Here is a 13453-nt window from a genome sequence, read left to right on the forward strand (position 1 = left end):
TAAAATCAACTATGCCACTAGAGGATTCTTACTGCCTGATCTGGCGGCGCCACTCGGACAGACGTCGCTACGCCTCCGTCCGTGGAAAGCTGACTGTACGCGGATGACTCTTTCATCGGGACATTCAAGGACTTTCCAATCGACTTGGCAGAAAAGTTTCTCCTTGTAGCCTGTGAGAGAGAGCACAACCATTGACTTCTCTCCGTCTTTTTTTTTACAGAGACGTTAAAGGCGACTTACCGTCATGTAGCAGCTGGTGTTTTGCGGTCTTTCCTAGAAGCGGGAACAAGAACGTGTGATGAAGGTCCACCCACCGTGGGGCGTCACATCTCACTTACCTTTTCCTCTTTTCTTGCAGACGTAGCCTTTCATGTTGTCGCACTTGTCACGCTTCCAGTCACTGCTGCCAGTGAGCAAGGAAAGACATTTCCCCCCTTCGGCGTCTCCTGGAGGGAGGGAGGGGAGACAAGATCTGAGCGCTCATCCGTTCCTCCAAAGTGCAGCTGACAACCGCCTCAGCCCAACCTGCACTCGAGTGGAGGTAAGAGAAGGGGGATCCGTCAGCCCACTTGCCGCCGTCACCCTCGATGGAGGCGTCGGCGCCCAACCACAGGGAGGCGTCATCACCCATCAGAACCTTGGCGATACCTTTGGATCCCAAGGAGAACATGCAAGATTCCAAAACGACTCACACTTGACTACAACTTGATGGGTATGGCACAGCCATGACAAAGTATAAACAATACTGCAACAAAGAGTGAAACAATTCAAAACCCAAAACAACCAAGCTAAGCTGGCCATATCTCAGCTTGATCAGGTTTCGAGTTGGAAAGGAAGGCGAAGTAGGAAAAAAAAAAGTTTCTTTCTCAAGTCATACGCAAATTCACGGCCAGCCTACCCTCTATGAAGGTCTGCTCATGCAAGTCGGTGATGCTGAGCAGGTCCCCTTCGAGGAGTTTGCATTCGGCTTGCGCCTTCTGCCAGGTCTTGGTGGGCTGGCTGATCATCAGGTAGCAGAAGTCGTCGGTGGGGTTGTCCAGCCACCAGCCGCATTTGTCAGTCCAGCCTGCGAGCCAGACGGCATAAGACGGCATAAGACAGCGGCAGTGCGGCATAAGACAGCGGCAGTGTGGGACACCTACCGACTAGGCCGACTAATGATGGCAGCTGTCGAGTCCCTCCGTGCTTGGCTGCAAGGAAAGGGGGAGGGGCAAATATCAGCAAATGCGTCGTGATGCGTCCAAAAAGGAGCGCTCGGGAGCGACGTTTGCACCTGTTTTGCAGAAGAATGGCCGCTCCGTTGAGCACTGACAGGCACTCAACTCCCCAACAGAATTTGGGAATGTGCAGTTCCCTGTGGTGTCGTTTTCCCATTCCTTGTACTCCTGCGGACGACATGCGTGTATTGACTCCCAACGCCCTTCCTCGGTTCACTCGCGCCCACGTTCTGCCCATTTCCCCTCCAAAACAATCCAATCGCTGAAGCCTCGAGCGGCATTTCTCCCCTTTTTTTTTAATGCTGCTCAAATTTGGACTTTCCCAGCTCAGCTTTTGAAAACTAGGCAATTCACTTACAAAGGTTGTTCCGTCACTCCACTTGTAGTCGTCGCCCGTCTTCTTGAGTCCCACCAAAGCAGATTGTGAGGTCTGCGAGTGATCTTGAGGAAAGGAAGGAAGGAGAAGAAGAGTTTCAGGGCAAGAAGAGCTTCAGGCAAATGAAGACTGCGGCCGTTCCTCTTGGTGCTCACCATACACAAATTGGGCCTCTCGCTTAGAGTGGACGCTAGCCAGGCGGCCTCCCCGGGCATTACAGAACTTCTCGGCATCGTCATAATTTTTATATGTCTTCACGTAACGGTAACAATAATCGTTATAGTGGAAGGTGTTGTCGTCGCAGTAGGCAGCTGGGGCCACAAAGAAAAGCGTTACCGTGACAACAAGACGGCCAAAGTGCAAATAAGCGTGCTGCAACTCACTCTTCACGACAGCAGGACCATGTTTGGGGGAACACGTCTGTCCCTCTGGGCAGCCTGCACAAAAAAATACCCGTTTGCTTCTTTCATTGGCAACGTGACCACGGACGTGCAGGCTTACTCAGCGGCCGTTTGCACATGTAGGCCAACGAGGAATGACAGGAGCCAGAGCGCCACTTCCCAGGCTGACCCATTCCCCCTTGGTTGACGTAGGCGCAGGACGCAACGTCGGCGCTGTCGGGAGAAAAATATCTATATTTTTTTCCTCCCCAAGTGTCCATCTTCAAAATTGGTTCCAGAACCTCCGCCTGACAACAGCATGTTGAGTTGTTACGTCTTACCTTTCGAGTTGATCTGAGGCCCAGTTGTGGTGTGTTGTTGTCTGGCCATCAGACCAGGCCAGCTTCTGGCTCCCGCCTTCAAAGCGACACCAGGAGTCGTCGCATTTCTGCGGGGAAAAACAACAGTCCCAGTTGTCGCTCCAGAGTCTACTGCCGCTTCCATCTCACCTGGTTGGAGAGTCCCAGCCAGAAGCGGGTGTCCATGCCCATGGTCTCCTTCACAAAGTCTTCCTCGGCCGAGGAGGTGATAGAGACCAGGTTGCCGCCCAGCCAGACGCAGTGGTGCCAGGCCCCCAGCCAACCGTTGGGGTCGGCCACCTTCTTGTAGCAGCTGGAGTCGTGCTCGAGCCACCCGGGATCACACTTGCTGACTGAGGGCACAATTTGGGGAAGAGGCGAACAGATCAGAGCACACTCCTGTTTTTGCCCTGCAGTCCACCTTTTTGAGCAAAGGGTAATTTTCTCGGGTCGGGCAAATTGGAAGATCACTCGACTTGGTTAAGCTCAGCCCAGTGCATTTTTTGAAATGATTCCGGAAAATTCACCTTCACGCTTGAGAAACAACCACGGCCGCATACAAAGTGCCGCTGTACAAGTTAAGACGATGCAAAAAACATTCAACATGTGGCTGAGTACTTCACAAAAATGAACCAAAAACTGCACAGAATTTGTTGGTTGGCATGGTGTGACTCCAGGATCATGTGTTTTTGACGCTCAGTCTGACTTACCGTCAAGAGTCGGCGCTTTCACTCCTGCAAGAGGAAAAGAAAAGACAGACATTAAGGCACAGACGGACGTCAAGGGGCGATAACGGTCGGTGGGGCGTCATGCCTCACTTACCTTTTCCTCTTTTCTTGCAGACGTAGCCTCTCTTGTTGCCGCACGGGTCGTACTTCCAGTCGCCGCTGCCAGCGAGCCAGGAAAGACAATGCCCCCCTTCGGTGTCACCTGGAGGGAGGGAGGGAGACAAGGTCTCAGTGCTCCTCCGTTCCTCCAAAATGCAGCAGACAACCGTCTCCGACCGACCTTCACAATGGCGCTTGAACGTGAACGAGGATCCGTCAATCCATTTGCCGTCATCGTCATCGAGTGAGACATCGGCGCCCAACCACAGAGAGGACGCTTGTGCCTGACTCTGGACATGACCTGTGGATCAAAAGAGAACATGCAAGAAGAATAGGGGGATGTTAGCCAAGATGACGAGAAGTAGTATCAACACCAAGCCAGCAATAACAGTGCGGTATACTACGCTTGAACTGTTATTTAATGTTCTAATGATAACATATGCACTTATATGGTTTCATATACACTTATTGATGCACAATGTATGTTTTAAAAAAAAAAGGGTGACACTACTTTGCGGGTGGTCTTGAAATCAATTTATCCGCGGTAAACGAGGGATTACTGTACCATCAAACCTGTCCTGTAAAGAGATATAAAAATTAATACAAAGGGGATGTGGACGGAAGGTATTAAACACTCGAGCTAAAAACAAAAACACAAAGTACCCGGCTTATTGTATTGAAATCGAGCGATCGATACACAATATGAAAGCGGTGGCCAATGAATTTAATGGTTGTTTGTCTTTTTGGTCAATGTGGGACCTGCCAGCTGGCAGGAAAAACACAGGATCCAGACAGCTCAATCCATATATTTCTTGGTGTAGAAGTAAAACCTCAACTGATGACAATGATATTGATGTGTGTAGCATCAACAAAAGTTCTTGATGAAATTGCACAACCATTGACTCACGTATGCATTATGTCTTACATTTGGTAGATTTCCAAAAGACATGAAAATAGCTACTACCGCTGTAGAAATAGACTAATTACACGCCATTATCTCTCTCTGCTCTTTCAGTTCTCCGAGATCCTTGAAAAGGTTTCACAGAAAAACTAAACAACTTTGTTGAATAAAGAAAAGAAAAAAGTCAATATGGATTCTCAGCGCAACATCAATGGCACTAATGGATCCTATAGAAAGCATTTGACACAATAAATCATGGCATCAGAGTGGACTGGGTGAGATCAGACTTTTTACCCATAACATGTGGAGAACCTCAAGGGTCTGCTGTCCTTGCTCCTAAACATGATCATCATGGAGTAATGCATCAAAAATAATGAAATGCATTTTTTTTTTGCTCATGATACAAACATCTATTGCGCTGTGGACAATTTACAGCAGCTTATGAAAACAACCACAATTTGAGTGAAACACAATTCGTATGATTTGCAAAGTATACATATCGAACCTCATTTGGAAGGGAAAATTGACAATCTTATGATGGAAAGAGCTTCTGAAATTAAATTACTGGGTGTGACTGTTGACAATAAAAATCTGCTGGAAATCACACATGAATCATGTAAAAACAAAAATGTCAAAGGCAATTCTGAAGCATTGCGGACTCCAGATACCGACATCCACTCAGACTGCCATATCTGAACTACGGTGTGGGAATATGGGGTAACACCGAATAGGTCAAGCAATAAGAAAAATAACAAGGAGAATACTTTTTATAATACCAGACAAAACTTTTGTCACTCAGGGATCTTGATCAAACACAAGACCGCTCAAATTATGATGTACACAGCAAGATATGGTGACCTTCTTCCAAGCGGGAGACACTTTTTTTTTTTTTTTTTTAATGGAAAGGCAGGCAGGGTGGCTATCATCTGAGAAGGAAACTGAATATTAGGAGTGGAAAAGTCTGCTGAACAACCCTAAAAATTTGTATAACTGTTTGTGGGGTGAAATTGTGCAATGGTCGAGAAAATGAGCACACATCAAAACTGCTCAAAAAAGTGTATCAAATCTGGTCTCTTCACATGCATGAGAAAAAAGACAAAGTGACTACACACAGGCAAAAAGGAATCTGAAAGTGTGTCTACTTCTGTTTTATTGATTTGTATGTTGAATTATTTGTTGAATGGATTAGGGTGGGAATCTAAAAAGCTCTCCTTCCTCCTACTCGAGCATTCTTTGTTGTTGGGGTTTTCGGGTTGTTGTTTTTTTCATTTCGGGTGACTTAGATATGGCACTTTAAAGTGCTTTATTTTCCTATTTACGTGTTTTAAATATGTGCAATATAAACATTACTTGTTCATGGCCAATATTTCAATTCATGGCCGCCTACCGTATACAAAGTCCTGCTCGTGCGAGTCGGCGATGCTGAGCAGGTTCCCTTGGTGGGCTTGGCAGTGGTCTTGCGCCTCCTGCCAGGTCTTGGTGGGCTGTGGGATGACCAGGTAGCAGAAGTCGCCGGAGGGGTGGTCCAGCCACCAGTCGCATTTTTCAGTCCAGTCTGCGAGCCAGACATAAGACGGCGTTACGCAAGACAGTGTAAGACAGACGGCGCCAGTGCTGGACACCTACCAGGTTGGCCCACCAATGGTGGCAGCTGTGGACGCCATCCGCCGCGCTTGGCTGCGGAGAAAGGGGGTATAAGCAAATGCGGGACCCGTCCAAAAGGCGCGCTCGGGAACGACGTTAGCACCTGTTTGGCAGATAACTGACTGCGTGGCTCGGCATCTGTAGTTCAGGTAGACCCGTGCACCAGCAAGTATTAATGCACAGTCACCACCGGAGTAACTTCTGTCATTGAGGTCTTCGTAGTCCTGCAGACGAGATTTTGGACAGAACTTTAGCGTGTTGCATTTGATCTGGTCGTCGTCCTGCCGCATTTCCTCACTTAATGGCGTACCTTCTCTCATTAAAGTTTCACTTTGGTTTGTCGGCTTCACTTTATTGTCAGTCAAATAAGTATGAACATCGCAATGAAATGAAGCATGTTGTGCTCTCTCTGGCAAGCCAAAGGTCTCATGCACAATGCAACTAACCCTGAAGACCTAAAGACAAACCAGAGCCGCCATCCAGGATATTTCCTGGACATCTTAACTGCCTCCTCACTGTCTCTAAAATCAGAGCGCCAAAAATGTGTAATCGGCTGCCCGATGCCTCAAGACAAAACGGATGCCTGCAAACCGACTTTTCCAAAGGCCTCCAGCAATTCACTTACCAAAGCTGTTCCGTCATTCCACTTGTAGTTGTTGGCCTTCTTTTTGAGTCCCACCCAAGGTGCACTTCCTTTTTTAAAGTGATCTTGATGAAAGGAGGGAGAACAAGAGCTTCAGGGTAAGAAGAGCTTCAGCCAAGTGACCGACTACGGCGGTTCCTCTTGGTGCTTACCATGCAGGAATTGGGCATCTCGCTTAGAGTGGATGCGAGGCAGGTGGGCTCCCCGGGCGACACAGAACTTCTCGGCATCCTCTTGAGTTTCAGCTATCGGGCCAAAAAGATAGCAATGATCGCCATAAAGGAAGTTGCCATCGTCGCAGTCAGAAGCTGAGGCCACAAAGAAAAACATTGAGGAGGAAACCATGACGAGATGGTGCAAATAGGCGTGCTGCAACTCACTCTTCAGTACAGCAGGACCAAATTTGGGGGAACACGTCGGGCAGTCTGCATACAAAAAGACCTGTTTGAGCTTTTCTCCTTTCAAAGTCAACCTGATTACAAACATGCAGGCTTACCCAGCGGCCGTTTGCACATGTAGGGTAAAGAGGAAGCGCAGGAGCCAGACCTCCACCTCCCAGGCAAAATATGAGCTCCTTGGTTGACGTAGGCGCAGGACGCGACGTCGGCGCTGTCGGTAGATTAAAAAAAAAAAAAAAAAGGAACATTTTCCTATTTTTCCTTGAGTGGTCGTTCTCAAAATTTGTTCCAGAACCTTCACGCCGACGTCTCCGCCTGACAACAGCATGCAAAGTTGTTACGTCTTACCTTTCGAGTTTATTTGAGGCCCAGTTGCGGTGTGTTGTTGTCTGGCCATCGGACCAGGTCAGCTTCTGGCTCCCGCCTTCAAAGCGACACCAGACCTTGTCGCATTTCTGGGCGGAAAAAAGAAAACAGTTCCAGTTGTCGCCGCAGAGTCCACTGCCGCTTCCGTCTCACCTGGTTGGAGAGTCCCAGCCAGAAGCGGGTGTCCCCGCCCATGGTTGCCTTCACAAAGTTTTCCTCGGCCGAGGAGGTGATAGAGACCAGGTTGCCGCCCTCAGAGACACAGTGGTGCCAGGCGCCCAGCCAACCGTTGGGGACCTCCATCTTCTTGTAGCAGCTGGTGCCGTGCCCGAGCCACATGGGACCACACTGATTGGCTGAGGGCATAATTTGGGGAACAGGCGGACAGATCAGAGCACACCGATGGCATGTTTTTACTCGATGCTCTTCATTGGGGGCATGGCAACCAAATGCACGAGGATTCAGTCGGGGGGGGGGGACAACGCCCATTGTCCCTTTGGCCACTTCCAAAAACTTGCCTGTCCTTCATTTTTGGGTGAGCTGAGCTGCTGATTGTTTGCATCAAAGCGTCACGTGTGCCTGCCAAGGATTGATTGGTTGATTGATTCACTTTTATTTCTTCACAACATCATTGATCATGATTACATGAACATGAGATTGCACACAATTGCCCCAAAGTTCTGCTATTAAGCTTCAGATGTACAGTGGGGCAAACAAAGGATGTAGTCAGCCACCAATTGTGCAAGATGCCTGTAATTTCCATCAGAGGTACTATGAGAGACAAAATGAATCGAACTTAAACTCACAGTGTTAGCACTTCATCTTCACCATCAGCGATCCCCACCCACCAGTTACGCACGTGTGGCATATCGATGACCAATGACGTAAACCCAAATCAGGTCATCGCACATTTCACCACTGGGGGGTGCTAAAGCACAAGGCAACTCAATTGACTGTAACATTGCAACAGTTGGACCCCGCGCCACTCTTTTTATCTCAAGAAGCCCGTGTCCTTGAATCAAATGACAAAGTACAAAGCCAAGCCAGGCTGGGCTGGGCTGGGCTGGGCTGAGCTGAGCGTGCGCAGTGCAGGAGTTTCATGGAGAAGAAGGGCTTTTAAACTGCGGGCTCAGTCAGGTAAACCTAATAAGCACGGGCCTCGAATGGACTCTGAGGGGCAAATGCAATATTCAGATGAACACGCACCGAAAATCAGTCTCTCGTAAAAGTCCGGCTGAATTTTGCAAAGAATTTCATTGAGTAAAAGAAATGAATTTTTGGGAGAGAAATCCATTGAGAAAAAGAAATGATTTTTCGGAGAGAAATTCATTAGGAAAAAGAAATGAATTACTACTAAGTGAATTCTTTGAAAACACATTTAGATGATGCAAATGGAACACTCATGGCAGAAATATTAGGAACTGTGTCGCAAGTTCTTTTTGTGTGCGATAACAGAACAAACAGGAAGGTGGGATTATTTTCTGTACAGGAAGTTAACCATATTGTTATCAAGCCTAAGAAATAAGGCATGTGGTGCCCACAAGTTATCTGCTGAGCACTGACAATTTTCAATGGGAAAACAATACCAGCCATTTGTTTTTCTGGGTTTTCGATTCGAGCCAATTTAAGTCAATATTGTCCCGATTGTGAAAGATAAGGCTGGCAAAATAAATTGCAAAGACAAATCATTTTTGCTTGTAAGTTGGTCTTGTATAAATAAATCATAATATGGATTTGTGTGTTTATTGATGTCTCTTTGATGAGGTTTTTGATCATATAATTCATGAGACATTTTTGTTCATGAATAAATAGTTATTGTAGAAAGGGCTGTAAGAAATTATTATTGTTAAATTATAATGATGATCATTTATAATTTCATTACAATGTATATAATTTTATTTTTGGAATTATATTCAGATAAAAAACGAGAAATATTTTTATAATAGAGGCGCTCAGAACTATCTATTGTATAAAGGGCTGTAAGAAATAATTATTCATAATATGTATCAATAATATGGATAATGATTAAATATTAATTATAAGAAATATCTGTTGTATTCATTATAATGAATTACAATTAGATCATAAGTCATGATCTATTGCATATAGGGCTGTAAGAAATGATTGTTCCTAATGATGATGAATATTGGGAGTTTTACGTGCAGAATGTGCTGACGGTCTGTATGTGTTCTGAGCTGTGCATGAGCAGTTCAGTTAGGAAGAGCGCAGGTTCGTACAGTAGTGCTTTACAAGTCCATGTGAAGTTGAGCATGTGAAGTTGAGCAAGTTCGGCAGGGTTCGTGGCCTACAAAGAATGTTTGTTGTTGCATTATACGTAGATTGGTTTTTTCGTGTTACTTCGTGTTACTTCGTATCGTTATGTGGCGTGGAGATCGTTTGTTGTTGCATTATACGTAGCTTGGTTGTTTTCGTGTTACTTTGTATCGTTATGTGGCGTGGAGAAATCGCGGACGTTTGAAACGTGTTGCTGCCGTCCGTCGCCCGCCATTCATATTTCTCACATCAACCACTAGAGGTCTCCCCAGACCACCGAGATGCGCTCGTCCGTTTGAGCGAGTGTCCTTTGAATTAGGCCCTTTGTAATTATTTCAAAGTCAAGTTGTTCGTATATTCTGGCAGACCAGCAGCCAACATAAACGAAAATGATAAACGCACCTTAAAAAGCCACGATAACATTTGAACGAACGAGAAAGCAATGGAAAGAACAAGATTGGCAACGGTATGAAGGAAGCAATTGTGCTCATCTCGAAAAAGAGTGACATCATCAAAGTTGTACACGGCAACAGCATCCGAATAATTCAAAAGTTCATAAGAGCTAGTCAGAATTGGATACATTGCAATGCAGTGTTTTGATCTCAGGCACCGTAATGTTTTGACAAGAGTAGAAGCAGATGCACTCGTGCTAACTCACAGTACAGTACATTTCATCACGTTGTCGACAGCGGTATTGTTTTAGCAATGAACTCTGTTGAACTGACTGTTTTTAATTGACTAAATTGCTTACCTGACACGCATGTCCAATATACGCCAAGTATGAGAATAGAACACTCGAGTGCCTCCCACATCTTGGAGAGAGCAAAAAAAAAAAAAAATCGCCTCAGGAGAAAAATGATAAGTCGCCTTACTGACAGTAGCCAGTGGATTCCAGTCAAAAATGGACGTTTGGTACGCCTGCTCCAAGTCAGTCCAGAGTCAGGCCACGCCCACACATCACTTCGCACACAATGTGTGACGCACTGACACTTTGATTGCTTTATTTCTTTGTTACTTTGTAAATGTTCTGGTGTATGCGTGAACAACAGCAAGAGAGGAAATGAGGAAAAAACGCCCCCCCCCCAACATCTCCAACTGAGCCTTGCAGGCCTTGAGAGCAATAGTTTGCACACCCAATCCAGGGTGACATCTTGGGGCTCGTTGGCTCATCGAGGGAAAGCCAACACTTGATGACTCGGACTGCTTTTCAACGCACAGGCGCACGCACGCACGCACACAGACACACAAAGGCTTATCCACAGGTGTGCCTTTTTTTAATCAACATTTGGAGTTAGAGGCAAAGATGGCGGTCTCAAAATAAATGGGTATTTGGATTCATGATAGATTTGCATGACAGAAGGGCTTTATGCACACATGGCGTCCTGTTCTGCTGCTATGTATTGCCCCTAAGAGTCGAAAGGCGAAGAAGACATTGTGCTCCTTGGCATGAAGCCCTTGCCCGACTCCTCATCACGCTCTTTTGGCTTTGTTGCGGAGGAGTCGTCAAAACGTTCAAGGCTTCTTTCACAACGATATGTTTTTTTAACAAGGGCACAAAGTTAAAATAGTTGTTCACGGGCCAAATTGATAACAACGAAAAAGTATCCGTTTAGGGACAAAATTCCCCTCATGAGATGTCTTGGGAGGTCTCGAGCGACGTGGCTGTGCGCTCCCGGGCGCGCGCTAAATAACGTCCATACTGAAATAGCAAAGAAAAGTCAGTTTAATAAATACTGCACGTTTTGAAAACAAACATTTTCTTTCCCGTTCACTGCAAGTCACAATGGGGACACCGATTGTCATTTTTTGTGGACGATCAATATTCAACAACAAAAATCCACTGATCGACCGATAAGGCTGACTTGATGACCTTGAGGGGGGCTTAGTTTTCAACAAGAGGGAGCAGACACACAAACGGCAACAACGCTTGTTACTTATATGTTACGACTCCAAGGTTGGCCGCAACTCCAGGGCAAAGCCGAGTCGCTCCATCTGACCAGCTGACACGTGGCAGCACCAACACAGCAATGGCGGATCGGCTTGCCAACATAGTCCCGTTTCGGGGGAGCCGCTGACGGCGCAGGGGGACACTTGCCTGTCTTGTGTTCTGACACCGTGAGTTCGATTCCCGTATATGACTCTACATTGTGTGTGAAAGACAGACCCAAAAAAAAAAAGTCCAATTTCTTCCCAGTCACCTGCTTCCACTTGCCCCCGGCCGGGTGGACTGCCCCATACACACGTACGTTGATGAAACCTGAGGAAAAGCCTTTTTGGACGGCAATGAGTGGTGCACCTGACTCACCTTATCCATGACATCACACCTCGCAGGAATCCCAAAGGAAAACAATGTGCGTCTATGATCGGCGGGGTCACGGCAGGCACGGGCAGTGGGCCTTGCGAGGAAAGAGGAGGCAGGGAGTTAGTTTCAGGTGTGCCACTGTTTTTTTTTTTTTGTTTTGTTTCCAAAAGGGTCGAAACAAAACAATGCTATACTGTAGGGGTGTAACGATTCATCGATACACATCGATTAATCGATATAATGCTCTACGATTTATTGGCATCGATGCTAAACGTAAACATCGATTTATATCGCCGTGTTTGACCTCGGACATTAGACGCGATTTTATTTTGAAATCCAGTTCATTGTTGCTTGCTTCCTCTTTCCGGGAGCAGTACGCGGCGTGTTGTGTTGTGAGCAGAGCAGGCACGTGAAAGGGGAGTCGACAACTAGTACGCGGCTCCTGGGCTGGTGCTATGGCTAGTGTCCAAAAAGACGAGGAAATTGGCTCCCCTTTAGGCTTCAAGTCATTCGTTTGGAAGCACTTTGGATTCCAAAGAAAAGATGGCTCAACGGACAATTAAAATTATTGTCAATAAATAGTTCAGTAATGCACTTTAAAGTTAATGGTATTACAAAAAAAGAAAGAATATTCATTTTTCTTTACTTATATGAGAAAAAATATAGGAATTTGATAAAGTTCAGTGTTAAAATAAGCACTTTGTATACTACAATACTCTTGTAATTTCCTAAATAAAGAGTTTGCAGTACCTTGTTGATTTTGCGTATGAATTGTTATAAATCAGGATATTGTTCTATATTTTTTATTTAAAAAAAAAAATATATATCGATCGTGGAGCACTATATCGTGATGTATCGTGAATGAATCACAGCAGGCTTTAAGATATCGGCAAATATCGTATCGAGGTTCTTTGTATCGATATGATATCGTATCGTGACAAAACCCGCGATTTACACCCTTACTATACTGTGATATGCTATGCTATGCTATGCTATGCTATGCTATGCTGCGCTACGCTGCGCTATGCTATGCTATGGTATGCTATGCTATGCTATGCTATGCTATGATACATGAGCTCAAGGCAATATTTTGAAAGGGTGTCAAACTACAGTCGAGCCTCGGTTTTCGACCACAATCCGTTCCGGAAGGTGGTTCGAGAAGCGAATTGGTCGAATTCCGAATCTATTTTTCCTATGACAAATAAGGGAATTTTTTCAATCCGTTCCAAGACTTAAAAAAAAAAAAAAGCCTTTTAAAGCATTTTTTTATTTGTGCATTTTTGTCCGATCGCATCATTGTGACAGAGCCGTCGCTGAAATTTAGAAAATATTTTTAAAGTCCTGATGTACTTTCCAAATTTTAAGTGGACCTCAGTGCGCAGGGAGCTTAATTTCGTCCGATCGCGCGACCGCAGCGCGCCGTGCGCTCACTGTCGCATTGCTTTCGGAGCGTCTTTGTGTTTTAGGATGGCTTTACTGCTCCCACTTGCTTTCTTTGGGGGCATGATTAGGGCTTAATACAATCCTCAAAGTGACGAAAATACAATAACAACTGAGTCAGTCGCTATCCGGGCGGCGCGGTCGGGTTTTCTCGGGTCCTCCCCGCTCATCTCACGAGGTTCGACCTCCGAATTTTGTTCAACAACCGAAGCAAAAAAAAAATCTCGATTTTCTTGTTCGAATTCCGATTTGGGGGGGGGGGGGCAAATAGTATTGTTTGATGTGTATGGGTTGTTTCCACGGGATGTTGTAAAAAAAAAAAAAAA

The 13453-nt window shown here is 45.8% G+C and overlaps 1 protein-coding gene across 1 annotated transcript; it reads right to left on the reverse strand.

Annotated features, from left to right (window-relative positions):
- Positions 1-302: 302 nt before the first annotated feature.
- LOC119127450 (lymphocyte antigen 75-like) lies at positions 303-7450 on the reverse strand. The gene is made up of 10 exons (XM_037259390.1): positions 7265-7450; positions 7094-7200; positions 6728-6819; positions 6500-6655; positions 6330-6412; positions 5808-5928; positions 5687-5737; positions 5448-5615; positions 3341-3460; positions 303-446 (listed from the first exon to the last, which is right to left on the reverse strand). Exons 1-10 carry the CDS (start codon positions 7448-7450, stop codon positions 331-333), a joined length of 1200 nt encoding a protein of 399 aa, XP_037115285.1. The 3' UTR covers positions 303-330.
- Between the last annotated feature and the right edge of the window lie 6003 nt (positions 7451-13453).

This window comes from Syngnathus acus, chromosome 9 (assembly GCF_901709675.1).
Source record: "Syngnathus acus chromosome 9, fSynAcu1.2, whole genome shotgun sequence".
Lineage (NCBI taxonomy): Eukaryota > Metazoa > Chordata > Actinopteri > Syngnathiformes > Syngnathidae > Syngnathus > Syngnathus acus.